Consider the following 16,783-nt stretch of genomic DNA (forward strand, 5'->3'; position numbering starts at 1 on the left):
CCCACCTTGGGCCCTGTGCTGAGCATAGAGCGTATTTAAAAAAAAAAAAAAAAAAAAAAAAGTCATTGCAAAACCCAAGTTTTAAGATGAAATTAAGATAAGATGGAAAGGTATGTGAATAAGATAAAGGAAAAATCAAACAAAGCAAAAGTACAATATGCATAATTAAGTTTTATAGGTATAATGAAGATGTCTCCAGCACAAATTACAAACAGAAAAGGTTTCCGGAAGAAATTAGTGTTGAAGCTGATGCTGAAGGATCAACTGGTGGTAATTAGGTGGAGGGTGGATAGGAGGTAACAACTGATCCAGGAAGACAAAATGGCCTGCATGAAGGTATGAAGGGAACTAGGGACCTCACTCAAGGGACTGGAAACAAGAGTAAGTGGGCTAAAGCAGGGGCCAGTTCTTTATGAGTTTATAGCATACAAACATTTTTTTAAATATCTAATGCATTACTTTTCTGTTGTTTGGTTATTGCTTTTGCTTTGTTTCATACAAAATAAAGTCATACATGTAGGAAGTCAAATGACTACATGGGGTCATTTTTAGACTCCATGGTAAAAACGAGAGAGAACAAAAGTCCTAAACAGATGAATGACATAGGCTTTCCATTTTGGAATAACAATATTTTCTGTGATGCAGAAAGTTGAGGAAAAATTTTTTTAAATAAAGTATGGGCAAGACATATAGGAAATATATTAAAAATATTTGCAATAGATAGAAGTTAAATCTTTGCCTCATGTCTTATACTTCTGATGTATATAATTAAATGTAAAAATGAAATTCATAAAAAATGGAAATAAAAAATAACTTTATTAAGAATGCTTAGCTCTATCAATTCCTAAACCCAATGTAAATATTTATGAGCAAAAGTGATAGATTGTAGGACACCCTATTATCTTTTTTTTTTTTTTTAAAGTCCCCTAGAAGATCTTGATGCAGTTTAGTATAACCAGTTTGGGGACCATAGTCTACAAGTTAAGAACCCCTGCTCTATAGTTAACTAACATTCATACCAATTCTTATTTCCTTAAATTTCAAATCTAAAAGGAGAGGATTTATACAGAGACCCATTTGTAATTTTGGAATATATATAGTTGCATTTATTTAAATTTTATCAAAATAATTTTATGTGTATTTCATTGTTTTTTTTACAAAACCAAATTTTTTTATTTAATTGAAAGTTGTCTTTCCAAGTAGTGAATTTGAGAGTATCTTACAATTGTCCCCCCTTATCCACAGGGGGATATGTTCCAAGATCCCCAGTGGATGCCTGAAACCATGGAGAGTACCAAACCCCATATATACTATGTTTTTTTCCTATACATGCATACCTATGATAAAGTTTAATTTATAAATTAAGCACAGTAAGAAATTAGCAACAATAATAATTAAGTAGAACAATTTTAACAATATACAGTAATAAAAGTTACGTGAATGTGGTCTGTCTCTGAAAATATCTTATTGTACTGTACTCACCCTTCTTCTTGTGATGATATGAGATGATAAAATGCACAATGATGCATTGTTAGGCTACTACTGACCTTCTGAGGATCATCTGCCTCCGGATCACAGCTGACCAGTAACTGAAATAGCAGAAAGCAAAACGACAGATAAGAGGGAGAACTACGGTACTGTTTTCTAGCACTATCGCTAATGCAAAAAGCTAAACAAAACACCACCACCACCATAGTTAATACATTAAAATGTTATTAAATGCTAAATATAAAAAAACTTCTGGAAGTATACACCAGAATGTAGGCTCTAATTGCATTTACTTTAGGGGTTAGAGGAGACGTGAGTTTGCGGAGTAGTGCAACTTTGTTTTCCACTGTATGTCATTTCCCAGTGAAGGGCTGAAGTATGGAAAGATTTTTCTTCAATAAAAGAGAGGGAAGGGAAAACAATTCAATCTCTGTCAACCATAAGATAAAATTTAAGGCCAAATACTTGGGAAAATGTATGCAAACTATGTCAGCAAATGGATTTATATTTCAGTATGGAAGGTATCCAGCAAGCAATAAAATACAAACGAATACCTCCACTAAAAATGGATAAGGAAGATGGGGTACCTGGGTGGCCCAGTTTGTTGAGTGTCCTACTCTTGGTTTCAGCTCCAGTCGTGATCTTAGGGCCAGGAGATCAAGAAGGGCTGGCTCCATGCTCAGCATGGAGTCTGCTTGGGATTTTCCCTCTCCCTCTGCCCCTCCCCCCCACTTGCTCTCTCTCTGTGTCTCTCCCTGACTCTCTCTCTCAAAATAAAATAAGATAAAATCTTTAAAAAAAAAAAGGATAAGGAGGTGAATGAATATTCAAAATACGAAAAAACTGACCAAAACCACTTGAAAAAAAATTCTTAATCACTACAAATGAAGTTAATTTCATTTGAAGCTAAAATACCAAAGAAATTAATTCTCACCAGTCTAGCTGGGGAAAAGAGAACATATAATAACCAAAACTTATAGAGGGGCAGCCCACTAGTACTGTATGGAAATGAAAATCAACACAATTTTATGGAGATGATTTTTTTCCAACATTTATAAGTATAATTAAAATTGTCCATGCCTTTTGATCCCATAAACTAAACAATCCTATTTATTATTATCTTTTTTAAAGATTTTGTTTATTTGAGAGAGTGAGATAGAGAAAAAAACGAGTGGGGGGAGGCACAGAGGGAGAAGCAGACTCCCCACCAAGCAGGGAGCCTTATGTGGCGCTCAATCCCAGAATCCCAAGATCATGACCTGAGCTGAAGTCAGACACTTAACCAACTGAGCCACTTAGGAGCCCGCTATTTCTTATTATCTTAGGAGAGGAAAAAATCAGTAATGCAGAATGGATTACGATATCCATAGAAGAATTATTTTGATAGAAAAAAATGAGGAAGTAATTTAAATATTCAAGAGTAATGAAATGCTTAATTAAATTTGGTATAGCTATTGAAAGAAGAAGTTTAGCTATTGAAAATTTTGATTTCAAGGTACACAGAATGACACAAGAAAATTTCCACAAAATAATTCCAGGTAGAGAAGAAAACCAGTATTCAAAACCGCATATACTCTGAAATTTTTACAAAAACAATATTACACATAATAATTTTATAAGATGAATAAACGAAGTACAGAAAATTTTTTGAGAATGGTTATTCCTCTGTATTGGATTTACAAGTGATTTTCCAACTTTTTTATACTTTTCTGCAGTTTTCAGATTTTCCACATTAAGGATGTGTTTCTTTTGTAAAAAGAGAAAAAAAAATTTTACATGATGTTCATCTCCACCAGGCTTGGTTGTCACATTTCCCGCCTGGGAAAAGGCATTAACTTTAATATGTTTTGTTTTTGTTGTTTCTTTTCCTACTCAAAAGCTTCTAAATATAGATCTGTTACCACCAGGTGGAAAGTTTATTCTCTTTCCATGAAAATACCTCTGAGACATCTAATTCTGGAGACTCATTCCGCCTGGGACATCCTGCTGGAAATTCTCCAGGGAAACTAAAAATCCTATGTAAGAAGGTACCATCCCAGATTTTGAAGAACTCCTAAGTATTCTCCGCCATGAATAGAATTGTGCCTAACACTGAGGTGAGTTTGGGCAATTTTCCAAAAACAGCTATTTTAGGAAAAGTAAGAATAGTGATGGCTAACAATAAAATGGCCTAGAATATGCAGATGGTTTTTTAAAAGGCAATATTAGCAATAGGCAACGTGCAACGTACTTCTCTTTCCCATTCACTTCTGCAGAGGTAATGGGTCTCTTTCTTCCTGGGTGGACTTAGTCTCACTTTCCAGTCACCCATTCATTTCACTGTGGCGTTCACATAAAAGATGGTGGACACTGGAGACTATAATCTTTACATTTCTCTGGTCTAGGACTATGAAATGATGATTCCTCTGTGTGGGGACATTCCTGGAGAGGTCGAGAACTCTCTCATACGACATTAATTTACATGAGAGGCAATCACCTTAAGAACCAGAGACCGTGAGCCTGTGTAACTTGTATTCTTTTGTATCTTCTTTCCATGGTGACTTCTAGGTACCCTGGCCAGAGGTGGGACAAAGAGTGATTTCCAGATTATCAGGTGACAGGAATCTATGTCTGCTGTCTTCACAACCATGTAATACATGTCGTCACACTGCAAGTATCTATGTAGTTCTGCTGGGTGGTGGGAATGTTTGCTATTGACATTGCAGCATGGTAAGTTGCCCATCCAGAGCTTAAGGACCATTTTATTTTTCTCAGATGAAAAAAATATTTTAACCGTTCGGTGACTTCAGCCTTTCTCAGACATCCCTGAATCTGTAAATTCCTTCAACCATTATTCAGTTCTTTCTACTACCTTTACAGGAAATTGCAATCCAAAAATATGGTATTATGGTATCATGGTATACGGTATTTTATTTATATATATATATCAATATCAATATATATATATATATATATATATCAATATATATATATATATATACACCAAAAATATGGTATATGGTATTATAACCTGTCCAGTTATAACAAAAGAAATATTACTTAAAATAAAGCATTACAGACAATTGGGAATCTTAGACCTTCAAGGGCTTCTTAAATGCAAATGTTATATTGAAATGGATAGGAAACTAATAAAAAATGTGGAAAAGCAGAGAAGCCAAATAGAAAGGATGCTATACCTGATTGGATTCAGCCCTTTAATAAATTTTTTACTGAAATTCCATAAAACTTGCTAATAATTTAGAAGTATAAATACTTTTTTTTTCTTCTCAAGATATTCCTTTAAAATTTCATAGTGTAAAAAAGCATGATATTGATGTCAGATACTAAGCTCTTACTAATTCAAACATTCATTTATTCACATATATTTTATTGAGCATTTACAATGTATCATCTTAAGCAAGTTATATGGAACATTACTGACAATAGCTTTCTTCATAAACTTCAAGGCAGGACAAAAGTCCTGCTGATAGGGACTAGTCAGATTAGGGTGATCCTCTAACTATACATACATGATTTTAGTGACAAGACTCGGGAAGAATCCGAGAGAAGACAACAGAAGTGGCTTGTTGGGAGGAAGAGGTAATTATGGCCCAGTTCACAACTTGTTACTGGAATGTGGTGGAATAGAAGAGGTGTGCTGGGGAGAGGTTTAGAAAGTGAGGGTAGTTATTAGACAAATTATCCAATGACACATTGAGTAGTACTGTTTAATCAATTTTTAGATACCCTAGTTCAAAGACTCCCTTGCTAGAGTAGGAGGAAAATCACTGTCTTATCATGACAAAGTTCATGGCATTTGTGGGTATTATCTAAATCACTCTCTCGTCTGGTTTCTAACCCCACTTTTCTCCTACGTAGAAAGCAATTTCTGATAAAGGATGTAAAATGCCCTCCTCTTGTCAGCCATTATGTGTGGGGAAAACAGCTCCAGCCTGACCCCAGGATTCTTCGTCTTGAATGGCGTCCCCGGGCTGGAAGCCGCGCACCCCTGGATCGCCCTGCTGTTCTGCTTCATGTACGTCACCGCTGTCCTGGGGAACTGTGGGCTCATCCACCTCATCGGCCACGAGGAGGCCCTGCACCGGCCCATGTACTACTTCCTGGCCCTGCTCTCCTTCACAGACGTCACCCTGTGCACCACCACCGTACCCAATATGCTGTGCATACTCTGGTTCAACCTCAAGGAGATCGACTTCAACGCCTGCCTGGCTCAGATGTTTTTTGTCCACATGCTGACTGGGATGGAGTCTGGGGTGCTCATGCTCATGGCCCTGGACCGCTATGTGGCCATCTGCTACCCCTTGCGGTATTCCACCATCCTCACCAACCCCGTCATCGCCAAGGCCGGTCTTGCCACCTTCCTGCGCGGTGTGCTGCTCATCCTCCCATTTGCTTTCCTCACCAAGCGTCTGCCCTATTGTCGGGGCAACTCCATTCCCCACACCTACTGCGACCACATGTCTGTGGCCAAGGTGTCCTGTGGTAATTTCAAGGTCAACGCTATCTATGGTCTCTTGGCAGCCCTCTTGATTGGGGGCTTTGATATGTTCTGTATTACTGTGTCCTACACTATGATCTTGCGGGCAGTGGTGAGTTTGTCATCTGCAGAGGCGCGTCAGAAAGCCTTCGGCACCTGTACTTCCCACATATGTGCTATTGTCATCACATATGTTCCAGCCCTGTTCACCATTTTTACTCATCGTTTTGGGGGACAAAACATTCCCCATCACGTCCATATTCTTATTGCTAATCTCTATTTGATGTTGCCTCCTACCCTGAACCCGATTGTTTATGGAGTCAAGACCAAGCAGATCCGGGAAGGAGTCATCAAGTTATTTTTTAAAGAGAAAGATGTCTTAGTTACGAAATAGATTCATGAGTTAATACCCAAAATTAAGGAAAGACAAGAAATATTTCAGAGGAGATTCTTGAGCGTCAGTTTAAAACCAATGGGTTCATTGCAGAAAACAATATTCATTGAATATCTACTATAATAGTAATTGATTTTTTTGTAAAACTCATTAAGGATTAAAATTAATTAAATAAAAAATGAACTTGAGGATTTTTTTTTCTTGAAAGGAATTTCACATCAATATAATTTCAAGGCTGTTTGGAAATTACTGCATCACTTAGATTCCTAGTGTGTTTTGCAGGTGAGACAAATTGCATATGGGATGCACATGAAAGAAAAAATTCCTGACCTCATGTTGGGGATTCACCAGTTCTTGGCAGGAAATCCATTTTAAAAAGAAGTGTCAGTGTCTGTTTCTTAAGACACTTCACACGTATTTTAATGACTCCAGAAACCTCTATTCCCTTCACTGCATTGTTTGGTATAACTTGTTTCAATTATGTAAACTATCATATTTATCTAAGCTATATTGAATTTCCACTATCAAGGAGAACAATTTCCATGTATTTCTATCAATACTATCTAAATAAAAGATGGGAGGATAAGCAAGGGAATAAACCACAAAATCTTAAGTCAATTTCTTGAGGATAATTCTAGGAGATTTTTGAAGCAGACAGAGAATAAGTCTTATAAATGGTTGTGAAGCGGTAGTAGAAAACAGAGGGTATCCACCAGCAAAATTGACAGGCATTTGGGTTTGGCTGACTTCATAGAATTTTTTTCCAACCTTAGTCACCACAGCTAAAAATCTTTTCCTATAATTTGACTCCAAAGTGAAGTTTATTGCTGAAGAAAATTACATAACGACCAAGCCATTTACAAACATTGGCTTTGTCTCCTGTAACCAGGCCTTGTCCCCACACAGCAAAATATGGAGAATAAGAACCTGCATTCACGTCACTGTGGGGCACTAAACAAGCCTGAATATACCTTGCATATCGATTTCCATTCCCTATGTCCTTCTGCACAAAGAGGAAATCTAGCTCTGGATGAAAACTTCCTGAGTTTTGTAATTTTATTGCCAATCCAAACCTTACACCACCACTGGTAGATGTGAAATGCACATTTATTAATATTTAAGTGTATCACTGAAAACAATTAGAAAAGTATGCTATTCTTCCACTAGAATTTTGAAGACATCAATATGTAATATGGAGTTTTCTGAAGTTATATTGCACTAAAAATGCTAGTTTGTTTTTACGTGATATTAAGTTGATATTTTGAGGGTCTCTAAGCTAGGGTAGCAGTTTGAATATAAAAAGGAATATATAATTCCTCTAACACTCCAAACACATGGAAATGCTGAATTAAATACACTTATGAAATTATAGAGGGTAAAACTAAAATCAAATAAATAAATTAATAAAGATTTCAAAAATAAAAAAGAGAATCACAGAGGCAATCAGGAATGAGAACTCAGAGCCAATACAAAGACTTTTACTCAAATGACTTCAGTGTTGGGACTCTAGCCTGTGTGTTAAGGCTGGACAAAGTGAGAAGTCTAGAATCTGGGATCACAGCACAATCTTTGAATGGGAGCTAAAATATCTATGCCTGCTAACCCAAAGACACAGGAAAAAAAGTGTATTACCATGATAATCTGAGAATACACCGATGCAACACATATCACTATAGACAGATCCAAGAAGGATAAAAATATACAAAGACTTTTCTGGAAATAGTCTTTCTCCATACATTCATTGCGTCTCTCTTAACTGCTTACCCCCACACAGACCATCATACACACCCCCCTTCAACATAATGAGAAAAATTGCAAATATAGGAAACAATTAGGAAGTAGGAATTGAAAGGGAGGGATAAATATATACGGGAGTATATTAATACATTTAGTCCATAAGTCTTTACCGATAATTACCGTAGGTGGGGCAATGGGTGTGGTGGGCCTTGATTTCAGTAACTTCTGGAAATTGTATATTCCACACTAACAGCATGGTAAGAGAAGAACGCTCCTTCAGGAGAGAGACACTGATCAAACGTGGCTAGAAAGTGACATTTGGTATAGGAATCTGTATATTATTCTCCTCTTCAGGACTGCGTATGAGAACGATGAGAGAGAAAGGAAACAGAGATATTTATACTCCGTGTTTGTTGAAAAACACTGAGAATAGACAAATCTAACCCTGGTTGAAGGAGAATCAAGAGGGGAAAGCAACAGCATCATAGACAATAGTAATTTTATTGTGTCTATAGTAATATCCTGGTAAGCAAGAGGGAAAAGACAAGAGTATCACAGTTGTTTAAATTATGTATTGTTAGATTAAAAAGACTAAAGAATGTTTCAAAAGTGGGGACGATTTCATATAATCTATGAAAAAGGAGAAAAAGAGCATAAGGACAGAAATGCCATAGGTGGTCACATCAGAGAATGAGACAATGTGGCAGAATTGAATCAAACAAAGATAAATGAGTAAAAGAAAGCTTAATTGGGAAGGTAAAAACGATATAAATTAAAATCTATGATTAAAGAGTAAGGAAAATGTTATGCTTTTCAATCAGTAATTATTATAAATTAGTAATTAGAAAATATTAGAAGTATGCATGAAGAGGAAACATAAACATCCTTGGTGTAAATAAAGCAGAGTTCAGAATGCCCAGAACAAACAATATTCTAAGCCATAAAGAAAGTAACGGGTCTAAAGTTTAGACGTATGTATGCAAGTTTAAAGTCTATCACATACAAAGAAAAAAAAGCACTCCAAGAAACTCATTACAATAGACAGTTTAATATCTGAACTACAATAATGATGTAAAAAAAAGAGAGTTCACATGTAAACAGAAAATAGCAGATTACATGTAAAGAAAATAAAAGAGAAGATTATGGTAAAAGAAACAAAAGAAGAGAGAAGGGAAGGAAGGGAAGGAAAAAGGAGGAGACAGAAGAAAGAAGAATTATCATATGCGGCAACACCAAATTTCAGAAGACTGGGATGAATTGTTCAGAATTTTTTAAAAGACAATGATTGTATTTAAAATTATCCATATTGCATAAAGCTTACTTTTTTGGATCACTTTCTTTCCTAAATAAAATGCCAATTTATGAATATGCAATAATTTATTACACTCTTGAAGAACATTTTTGGTGGGTGCCTATGAATAATGCTACTCTGAACATTCCTGTATATGTCTTTGGGAGCAAATATTTGTACATTCCTTTGGTTTAATACCCAGGAGTGGGATTTCTGGATCACACAATAGTTTTAGATCCTCTCTTGGTGTACAGTATCAACTGTATTCCAAGGTGGTTGGACCAATTTAAACTCTCACCAAGACTATGAACTGCTTACTCTACATTCTTCCCAACACTCGGTATTGCAAGTGTTGTGGCCTCTCATTAGCATTTTAATATGCATTTTCCTTTTTTTTTTACTTTTATTTTTTTTTTAATTTTTTTTTAAAGATTTTATTTATTTATTCGACAGAGATAGAGACAGCCAGCGAGAGAGGGAACACAAGCAGGGGGAGTGGGAGAGGAAGAAGCAGGCTCATAGCAAAGGAGCCTGATGTGGGGCTCGATCCCAGAACGCTGGGATCACGCCCTGAGCCGAAGGCAGACGCTTAACCGCTGTGCCACCCAGGCGCCCCAATATGCATTTTCCTGATGACAAAGATGATGGAATATATTTTTATAAATTCTCCACTATTTAGATGCCTTTGGGGACATGGCAGCTAAGACTTTTGTCCTTTTCTCTTTAAAATTTTCATTTCATTATTGAAGTAAAAGATGACTATATGTTTGGGATAACACTTCTTTGTCAGTTACATATCTGCTCCATTTTTATTACCTTACTTTTTTTTTTATGAGAAAAATTTCTTTATCTTGCTGTAGTCCAGTTTTTATTTAACTATTTTTAAATTTTTATTTAAACTCCAGTTAGCTAAGATACAGTGTAATATTAGTTTCAGGTGTACAATATAGTGATTCAACACTTCCGTACAATACCCAGTGCTCATTGAAACACGTGCCCTCCTTAACCCCCATCACTGATTTAAACCATCCCCCCACCTACCTCCCCCCTGGTAACCATCATTTTGTTCTCTGTAATTAAAAGTCTGTTTTCTGGTTTGCCTCTCTCTTTTTTTCCCCTATGTTCATTTGTTTTGTTTCGTAAATTGCACATATGAATGAAATCATGTGATATTAGTCTTTCTCTGACTGACTTATTTCACTTAGCATGATATTCTCTAGTTCCATTTGTGTTGTTGCAAATGGAAAGATTTCAGTCTTTTTTATACACCACCTCTTCTTTAGCCATCCTTCAGTTGATGGACATTTGCAATCTTTCCATAATCTGGCTATTATAGATAATGCTGCTATAAACATTGGGGTGCCTGTATTCCTTTGAATCACTGTTTTTGTATTCCATGGGGAAACACTTAGCGGTGCAATTGCTGGATCTTAGGGTGTGTTTTTTTTTTTAACTTTTTGAGGAATCTCTATACTGTCTTCCACAGTGCCTGCACCAGTTTGCATTTCCCTCTACAGTACAGGAGGGTTCCTGTGTTGTTGATTTTAGACATTTTGACAGGTGTGAGGTGATATTTCATTGTAGTTTTTGTTTCCCTTGCCTCAGGAAACATATGTAGAAAGAAGTTGCTATGGCTGATGTCGAAGAGGTTACTGCTATGTTCTCCTCTAGGATTTTTATGGTATCAGTTTTATCTTTTAGAGTGACCATCCTCTGGACCTTGCCACCTCTGCGGTGGGATTCAGGGGAAGAGCACTGGTCTGGGAGTTGGAAGAGCTGTAGGGTTTCAGTTTGGTTCAGCCTCCTAGCAAGTAGGAGACCTTGTCAAGTCAGTAGACGTCTTCAAAGTGTGGTTTCTTCATCTGGCAAAATGAATGCCAGGTTGTGTGCAGAAGAAGGGAGGGGACAGGGTATGGGAAAGGCCTTTCAAGAACTCTGTGAGTGCAATGGTTGTTATTAAAATAATATATAGTCACCCACGTAAAAATTAGCGTTTAGTTTCATTGATCTTTTCTAATGCTTTTTATAGTCTCTAGTTCATTTATTTCTTTTCTGATTTCTGTTATCTCCTTCTTTCTGCTAACCTTAATCTTAAAATATTCTCCTTTTTCTAGTTCCTGAAGTGTAAAGTTAGGTTGTTTATCTAAGATCTTTTTTTTTGTTTTTTTTCTGGGCTGCCTGGGTGTCTCAGTCATTAAGCATCCAGTCCCCTGTCCTGCTGAGCAGGGAGCCTGCTTCTTCCTCTCCCACTCCCCCTGCTTGTGTTCCCTCTCTTGCTGTCTCTCTCTCTGTCAAATAAATAAAATAAAAATCTTAAAAAAAATCTTTCTTTTTTCTTAATGGAGGCATTTATCGCCATAAAATCTCCTCTTAGAAATGATTTTTTCTGTATCAAGCAAGTTTTGATCATTTGTGTTTATACTTTTGTTTGTTTCCAGGCATGTTTTGGCTTCGTTTTTGACCCACTGCTGTTCATGACTGTATTGTTTAATTTCTACATATTTGTGAATTGGCCAGCTTTCCTCCTGATACAGATAACTAGTTTCATACCATTGTGCTCAGAAAAGATCCTTAAAATGATTTCAGTTTTCTTAAGGTTGTTTGTTTTAAGATTTTATTTATTTATTTGAGAGAGAGAAGGAGCACGAGCAGGGAGAGGGGCAGAGAGAGAAGCAGGGTCCCCGCTGAGCAGGGACCCAGGATCCCAGGACCCTGGGATCATGACCTGAGCCGAAGGCAGATGCTTAACTGACTGAGCCACCTAGGTGCCCCTCTTAAGTTCATTAAGCCTTGTTTTGTGGCCTAATATATGATCTATCCCAGAAAATGTTTCATGGGTGCTTGAGGAGAATGTGTAGTCTGCTGCTGTTGGATAGAATGTTCTCTATTTGTCTAAGTCCACTTGGTCTAAAATGTAGTTCAAGTCCAATGTTTCCTGACTGATACTATGTTTGGATAATGTATCCACGGTTAAAAGTGAGATACTGAACTTCCTTAACTATTATTGTATTGCTGCCTGTTTCCTCTCTTAGGTTTGTTAATCTTTGCTGAATATATTTAGGTGCTCCAATGTTGGGTGCATAAACATTTACAACCATTATATCCTGTTTATAAACTGACTCCTTTATCATTGTATGATAACCTTATTTGTCTCTTGTAACAGTTTTTGACTTAAAGTATATTTCAAATGTATGTGTCTATATAACACGAACATATATGTAATATATGTTATATGCATTGAATACACACACACACACACACACACATACATACTCAGGGTGATGAAATGAACCATTTATTTCAGGGCTAAGAAGAAAGATTGATATTGTAGGTCTTTTAGTATATTTTTGGAATTTTATAATTATGTTCTTAGACCATTATTTTATAAATCAATAAAAAAGGAACACATATAATTCTTATGACTATCAGATCTCTTAGAAGCCACATTGGGGGGAAGACACTTAACTTTGATACCCTTATTATTTTGTAGTTTCACTCCTGCTTAAAAAGCTGATCAATATAAAATAATCTCAAAAGTCTCAAAGGATCTTTGCTTCAACCAAAGCCCGCGGAGACACCAACTGCGGAGAGCCAGTCAGGCGTAGACACTCAAGTCTGGAGAATCCTCAGAGGGTACAGCAATACTATGTAGGGGTAGAAAGTGGTTGTTTCAGAACTCGCAGACAGGAGTCTCAGTCATGTCTATGAACCTGGTCTTTGCTGACACTGAGGTGAGTTTTGGTGATTCCCAAAGACTTGTATTTTCCCCAAATGTAAAACTTGCAGTACAAGAAATACAAGTCTTTGAGATGTGGTTGATTGGAAGGAAACTCAATATTTCTTCTTGACTCCAATCAGAATAGATGACCATTTATTTAGGGGCTAAGAGAAAAAAACAGCCTACCCCTAATTGTGAAATAAATTTAAAACTACCTCAGAATTCATTCAATAAAGAGAAGTTCGGACAATAATGGGCTTCAATGGGAGGAACACAAAAGCTTTTGCCTTAATAGATATCTGTACTCAGACCTGCTTTTGGTGGAAATGGTCTTTGTGAACAAGTGGAAAGTAACTGAAGACTAGACTTGAATCCCAGAAGGCATTGAAAGGAGTTCCTGAAAGGGGTTTCCCTATAGAAATTTTCCTGTGCATCCCCCCTAGCAAGTGCCCTATAGTGTCTATGTGAATAAGTCCAGAAGTAGGAATCCAGCTATCTCACAGACAGGTTCTCTCTCACAGGAAGAGTTTCTCTGCAAAGATACCTCCCTTGGCTAAGACTGATTTCCTGTAAATTTACACATTTATTCTTTCTCTTCTTGGGACACTATTAAGAACAAGCTTTTTCCTCTTTCAATGTTGTAATGAATTATTTAAGCTGGTTATGCCCAGCAACTATTCCTCAGGACCAGGATCAGGATCACTAATTTAGGACCATGGATAGAGATGGATTAAACACATGACTTCAAAGTCGAACCAAATTAAATCTTGGCTCTACCAGTTTTTAAGTGTTGTCAACTTAGACTTTTTATTGAGTTACCTTGCACTTAACATTCCCTTATATATAAAATGAGGTTAATTACATGTATCCGTGGCATTAATAGAAGTTTGAATACAGGAGTCAACACCATTGAAATAGTAAATCCATTAGTGGAGCAGATTTTGTTTGGTTCACTAATGTATCCCCCCAAACTAGAATGATACCTGGCACATATATCAATCAATAAATACCTGTTAAGTGAATAATATGTGTTTAGCACATAATCTGACAATTACTATCTATTATTATAATAGCTCACATATACTGATTACTTACTAAATGCCAGGCATTTAAAAGGATCAACTCTCATTTAACTGTTCTAACACCTCTATAGTCTATACTATTATCACCTTCCCTTTACAAGTGATGAAAATTGTACAAGGGTTTGAAACGTGTTCAAGTCCATCCAGCTAGTTAGTGTTGGACACTTACGAAGCTTCACTATCTATGTTTCCATAAATAAGCATACAGTAAGACTCTGCTTTCATATTTTCAGAGGTCAGACGTATCCAACTAGTTTTCTTCCTTTTTATATTCTAAGTTTAAAAATAGCCTACTCAATAGCAAAATTCACATGCATCTTGGAGAATCCTCTGAGAGGGATAAGTGTACACAGAAATCTTATACTGAAGGGGAAAAAGAGCTGGCACTCTGCTTATTTGTGATTCATGAGTGTAGATTAATTGCTGAGTTATATGGTGTTGATGTTTGGAGGAGCCTGAGAGTTTTCCATGATAGGCAATCCGGTTTAGTTTATAAGCCAGTTATGCAGAATGAAATATTATTTCCCCTTTGTTATCTCAATATCCTGATCTTTTCAGTCTTGTGGCTGCAGTGTTCCCTTAGAAGGAAGTAGACATCAGTGGTGGCCTCCTATCCACACCATTCTCTCTGCAGACATCCCAACGGCCACCTGATGAGTTACCTAGAATTAGCAGGAGACTTGCAAGGATTTAGCTGGATAAGATGTCCCGGGATATCATTCGAATGACAAGAGATATTTATCATTTTTTTCTGCCTAAAATATAAATTCAAGATAAGAGAATATATTTTCCTTTCTTGAAGGCCCTAGTAACAAGTGTTTGTTTTCTAAAGCTCAATTCTCTTTTTTTCTGTGTGGCATGCAACTTTATTTTTTTACTTAAATTCAATTAGCCAAGATATAATACATCATTAGTTTTTGATGTAATGTTCAATGATTCATTAGTTGCATATAACACCCAGTGCTCATCACATCATGTGCCCTCCTTAATGCCCATCACCCAGTTACCCTATCCCCCCACCCACATCCCTTTCCAAAACCCTCAGTTTGTTTCCAGAGTCAAGAGCTTCTCATGGTTTGTCTCTAAAGTTCAATTCTCAATCACCCAATATAATTAAGGTTTTCAAAATCTAATACTACCTTTCACACCCTAAGTGCACAGTGACACTTGAATTATAGCAGGCTCAACAGCTCCATTTGTATATTAAATAAGATCACATGGGGTGCCTTATAGTGAGGTAGGAATAGTAATAACAGCAGCTAATATTTATTGAGCATTCACTATATACTATGCACAATTTTAGCACACTATATAAATGTATTATTGAATAATTCTGACAACGTTCTGAGGGTGGCTCAATTATTATCCTCATTTCAGATTTAGAAAAATGAGGCATAAAATGACGAAGCAGTTTGTCCACGTCGTGTGCAAGGTTAAGAACCAGAGATGGAATATGATGATGGATAATGTGACTCTAAGGAAACTTAATTACCAATTTTCATTTAAAAAAAAAAAATTCCTTTTGTACTTGGTTTCCAAGCCCCCTACTCACCCTTGAGTTATTTCTTGTCCAGGAAATCACCACTTTTAAAGAACATAAAATGCCCTCCTCTTGTCAGCCATTATGTGTGGGGAAAACAGCTCCAGCCTGACCCCAGGATTCTTCGTCTTGAATGGCGTCCCCGGGCTGGAAGCCGCGCACCCCTGGATCGCCCTGCCGTTCTGCTTCATGTACGTCACCGCTGTCCTGGGGAACTGTGGGCTCATCCACCTCATCGGCCACGAGGAGGCCCTGCACCGGCCCATGTACTACTTCCTGGCCCTGCTCTCCTTCACAGATGTCACCCTGTGCACCACCACCGTACCCAATATGCTGTGCATACTCTGGTTCAACCTCAAGGAGATCGACTTCAACGCCTGCCTGGCTCAGATGTTTTTTGTCCACATGCTGACTGGGATGGAGTCTGGGGTGCTCATGCTCATGGCCCTGGACCGCTATGTGGCCATCTGCTACCCCTTGCGGTATTCCACCATCCTCACCAACCCCGTCATCGCCAAGGCCGGTCTTGCCACCTTCCTGCGCGGTGTGCTGCTCATCCTCCCATTCGCTTTCCTCACCAAGCGTCTGCCCTATTGTCGGGGCAACTCCATTCCCCACACCTACTGCGACCACATGTCTGTGGCCAAGGTGTCCTGTGGTAATTTCAAGGTCAACGCTATCTATGGTCTGATGGTTGCTCTCCTGATTGGTGTGTTCGATATCTGCTGTATTTCTGTGTCTTACACTATGATATTGAGGGCGGTAGTGAGCCTGTCATCTGCAGATGCGCGTCACAAGGCCTTCAGCACCTGTACGTCTCATATCTGTGCCATTGTGATCACCTATGTTCCAGCTTTTTTCACGTTTTTCACCCACCGTTTTGGGGGACACAGTATCCCCCACCACATACACATCATTGTAGCCAACATTTACCTGCTACTGCCTCCTACAATGAACCCAATTGTTTATGGAGTCAAGACCAAGCAGATCCGGGAAGGAGTGATCAAGTTGTTACTTGGAGACAGGTTGTCTTTATCCAAAACAAATAAATCATAA

At 37.5% G+C, this 16,783-nt stretch overlaps 2 protein-coding genes across 2 annotated transcripts; both read left to right on the forward strand.

The window, feature by feature from the left end:
• The first annotated feature begins 5,396 nt into the window (after nucleotides 1–5,396).
• On the forward strand, nucleotides 5,397–6,359 carry LOC103680087 (olfactory receptor 52N2-like). The gene has a single exon (XM_008709625.2). The coding sequence runs from the start codon at nucleotides 5,397–5,399 to the stop codon at nucleotides 6,357–6,359; it is 963 nt and encodes a 320-aa protein (XP_008707847.1).
• A 9,422-nt stretch (nucleotides 6,360–15,781) lies between these two features.
• On the forward strand, nucleotides 15,782–16,783 carry LOC103680086 (olfactory receptor 52N2). Its single transcript, XM_008709624.1, has one exon. It carries the CDS (start codon nucleotides 15,812–15,814, stop codon nucleotides 16,781–16,783), a length of 972 nt encoding a protein of 323 aa, XP_008707846.1. The 5' UTR covers nucleotides 15,782–15,811.

Source organism: Ursus maritimus, unplaced genomic scaffold (genome assembly GCF_017311325.1).
Source record: "Ursus maritimus isolate PB19 unplaced genomic scaffold, ASM1731132v1 scaffold_16, whole genome shotgun sequence".
NCBI classification, from domain to species: Eukaryota; Metazoa; Chordata; class Mammalia; order Carnivora; family Ursidae; genus Ursus; species Ursus maritimus.